The 3,954-nt window shown below is 30.6% G+C and overlaps 1 protein-coding gene across 1 annotated transcript in view; it reads right to left on the bottom strand.

Annotated features, from left to right (window-relative positions):
• Window positions 1–39: 39 nt before the first annotated feature.
• The window catches only part of LOC106874031 (contactin), a 164,816-nt gene continuing 160,901 nt past the window's right edge, over window positions 40–3,954 (bottom strand). The window contains exon 24 of the mRNA XM_052968460.1: window positions 40–170. Within this exon, the coding sequence (XP_052824420.1) occupies window positions 40–170 (131 nt within the window). The remainder of the gene's footprint in view (window positions 171–3,954) is intronic.

Genomic DNA, 3,954 nt, shown 5'->3' with positions numbered 1-3,954 from the left:
AATATATTTAAATAAAAACAAAATTTAGAATTTTCAATTTTAAGTAAAAATGTTGTTCGGTGAGTAGATTGTTATAATATATAGAATTAAAATTATTTCAAACTTTGCATGAATCGTGCTTGAAATCGCCAAGACTTCAAAATCGTGCGGATTATATTTCACCTGACCACCTGGAAAATATTTGAAAGAAAAGATTTATAAAATTTTGATTTTATCAAATTATTCCATTGGTGATTATTTTCATATTATCATACATTAACAAGAAATCAAATTATGTTCACTATTATTAGATATGTAAACATGAATTAATAACAGAACAAATCCATTTTTTGCTATTTCCATAGATACTATATTTGATTTGGTAACAATGATGAAATGCGAACCAATATGAATTTCCTTAAATTTTGGGATAGAAAATATCATTATTATTGGATATGTAAACAGGGCAAATGCAGTAAAAGAATCGCTTGCAAGCCAGACAATGTGCTTCGTGGAATTTCGTTCTAAGACAGACAAAGTGCTTAGCGCCATTTCGTTCTAAATTCACATTCCGCTGATGTCGATTTTTGCCTTTCAACCCTTCCGGTTCAATGAAATTACAAACAGTTGAAAAGTGGGGGATCGTTGTATGCGACTAACCATTCCTCCAGAATTATTGACCTCGGGCCAAAATTTGAAAGCATTATTAGACATGTACACAAAATAAAAAGAACAGAACAGAACAAGTGCATTTTTGTTATTTCCGTACGCTATTTGATAAACATAGTATTCACAAAAAATATAAATTCTCTTAGAGTTTTGGGGAAAGAACAGTGTTAGAATTGACGTCCAGTTACCCTTCCTTAATCAATAAAGAGTAGCTGTATCCCCGGAAGTTCACGGTTATTTTCAAAACTATGATTATTAGAAGTTTCTGGACAACGCAAAATTGCATAATTTCTTTTAAAATGGTATATCTTAAGAAACTTGTTCTCAAGATGGTGTATAGCTCATATAGGTAGAAGAGAAAATATTTGAAGATAATATTCTTTATTATATATTTATCACTTCTACCTCGAGAAATGTTATTTAAAATTTTTTTATATCTGCGTCAATAAGGAAACACACTCTAAAAACAAAAAAGAGTTACGAACGAGAAAATATTGACTCATTAATGAATAAGGCAACGTTCTCGGTTGTTTATCCGTGAAGGTTGCTTAATGTTACTCAAAATTCTAAATCTATTGGAAATAGAATATCTCTCTAAAACAAAAGGGAAATTGCATTGCTTTCATGTGGAATTAAATTGCGGAACTCTTTCTGTGAATTCTTACCAACTTATTTCAATTCAAGTATTGTGGAGATTAAAAATCGAAGATATAACGTCGATATAATGTCACCCAGCTACGTTCGTAAAGATTTAATAGATTTTAGTCTGCTGCAATATATATTTATTTTATATCAGTAAAGCACATCTGACTGGACTTTAACCCATAATTCTAGTGAATGAAAGACTGTAGCGGCTCCATTGAGCACTAGGTTCTAGAATATTCTAATAATATACGCAATCACACTTAATTTAAGACATTAACTTACTAGTCATTTTATCTATTTACCGATTTTTTTTAATGATTTATCTATAATATGTTATGCTTATTACAGATTATGTCTTTGATATTTCTTCATAATTTAACAACAGCTATAACTGTTGTGTGCATGATAATGTCATTGATGTCATTCCATAGTTAAGATATAATTTTTTCTAAAGCGTTCCCGTTGCGACATACAACAGATAACAACCAACTCTAACCTTCTTCAACAAGGTTATAATCTGTAACTATATTTACTCTGTAGTTAGTGAACGTCAGAGTAAAGAAGTATATAGATTCGGACTACTACTCTCTTTTACTTTTTGATTAATACAATTATATCTATACACGTTTATTTAGGTGACTAATACCCTAAAAAGAAGACCGAGTGTTACCAAATTCCAGATGAAATAAGGGGGATTATAGAGTACAAATTGAATTGCTAGATTCAGCCTTGATCGAGCAGAACTATAATAAGAGGCAGGCCATTCTAAACCCTCCTTTATATTTAGAACTATCTAGAAATATATAATGTACAGTGTTCTTCTTATCTTAAGACAGCGAGTGTGATATGAAAGAGATTTGACCGCTATTTCTTGTAGATCTGTCTTCTGTTTATGTCGAAGGTCTTTTTTTATTTATATAGTTTCAGCCTTCAATTGCAAAGATTTCAGTTCACTTGTATTCCTAATGCTCTCTTTTCATTCGTGGAACGAAACAATACCTAAGTCAAGTCATCAACATGTTAATAACTCTCTTTATTCCAGTTGAAACTAAAGTTCCAGAGCCAAATCATAGAAATATTTTTTGGCAGCATAATACAAAATATTTTGGAAACTGGCCATTGGAGCTAAAACAAAAAAGAAGTTAAATATAATAATCTTTTCTCTTGTCTGTTTAATTCAACAACTGAAGACTTTTCATCTACTTTCTAACAAAATATGAAAAAGTAAATTATTTGAATAACTATTGCGATGATATATAAAAAATATTTTTGTGAAGCCTTTAGAAAGTACATTAGCTAAAATATTTATATATTATCAGATAAATAAATTCGAGCCAAAAGCTTAGAAATGGTATTTATTATATCTAAAGCTTTCGAATGACCTACCAGGCATTAAGTATTCATCACTCATTTTGATTATAAATGCGATCTGGGGCATGTGAAGTGATGTACAACATTTCAAAATGGTTTTCTACAGGAAAAGAAAGGATGGCTAATCTCAACCGTTCATTATATCAACCTACTAGAAATAGAAGCCAAATCACATTGTAAACGTGAAATTTTTGTAGTTCATTTTCAGATTATTCTAGTGCTAATGCAGCTTTCAGTAACACCAATCCATTTCTTCTGTTCTTCTTGTGAAATAAAGGCTTGTGCTCAGTCAAAAGCAAAATTGTTTTCTAGTATTTATGTACTGCTCCGAGAATTGACGTTCATGCATTTCAAAACTGAATCATATGCATTCATATGAAAATGAAAACCACTTACCGAATTCAACACACCAGGTTATCAGTAACTTCCACTTTCCATCCGCAATCTGGGAGACTCTTTTGACTCTCAGAGTTTCTGAGACTACGGATTGATACAGTGGATATTGTGACATGATTTGTTAATAACCACTGTATAATACACACACACACACAAACACGAGCTGTGTAGTAAGTTACTAACTGTACTGTATAGCTTGATGTAGAAGGGGAGTCTATTTGATGCAGTTTTTGCCATGTTAAAGACGTTCGCTCGAGAGAAATCCTCACCAGAGTCTAGTTTTGTGCAATTCCTAAATTCTTGATTTGTGATATAAATGTTTAAAGATGGTGCGTTTGGTGGCAATTCGGCTGTGTGTATTGATAAAACACATCTCTGTGAAGAGCACATGCAGTTCTACATACAAATGTTTGATATTGTTTTTGTTTTGGAGATACTGAATTTATATTACAATATTTTTAAACATATATTATAATATAAATATCAAAATTAATATGAGTTTTGCTGATGAAATCGTTTCACGTTGAAAAAAGTCAGTTTAATTTATCAGACTAATTTATAAAGTATGCAGTTATAAGCATTATGATCTAGAAATTTCATCTCGATTAAGAAATTTAATTATGATTAAACTATAGATAGTTATTTTTATTATTCGTAATAATCGAAGAAATCTATCAAGTAACAATATAAATTTCCAAAGGCACAAATGCTCACTCATAGATCGATACATACAGACATTTATGTATACACATAAGCAACAAAAGACGCACACTCTTACATCAATTTGTATGTATGTATGTATGTATGTATGTACGTATGTATGCATGCATGCATGCATGTATGCATGTATATATGTATATAAGTATGTTTGAATGTATGTATGTATGTATGTAT

This window comes from Octopus bimaculoides, chromosome 6 (genome assembly GCF_001194135.2).
Source record: "Octopus bimaculoides isolate UCB-OBI-ISO-001 chromosome 6, ASM119413v2, whole genome shotgun sequence".
NCBI classification, from domain to species: domain Eukaryota; kingdom Metazoa; phylum Mollusca; class Cephalopoda; order Octopoda; family Octopodidae; genus Octopus; species Octopus bimaculoides.
The sequence above is the reverse complement of the archived record's forward strand: the minus strand, read 5'-3'. Positions and strand labels throughout refer to the sequence as shown.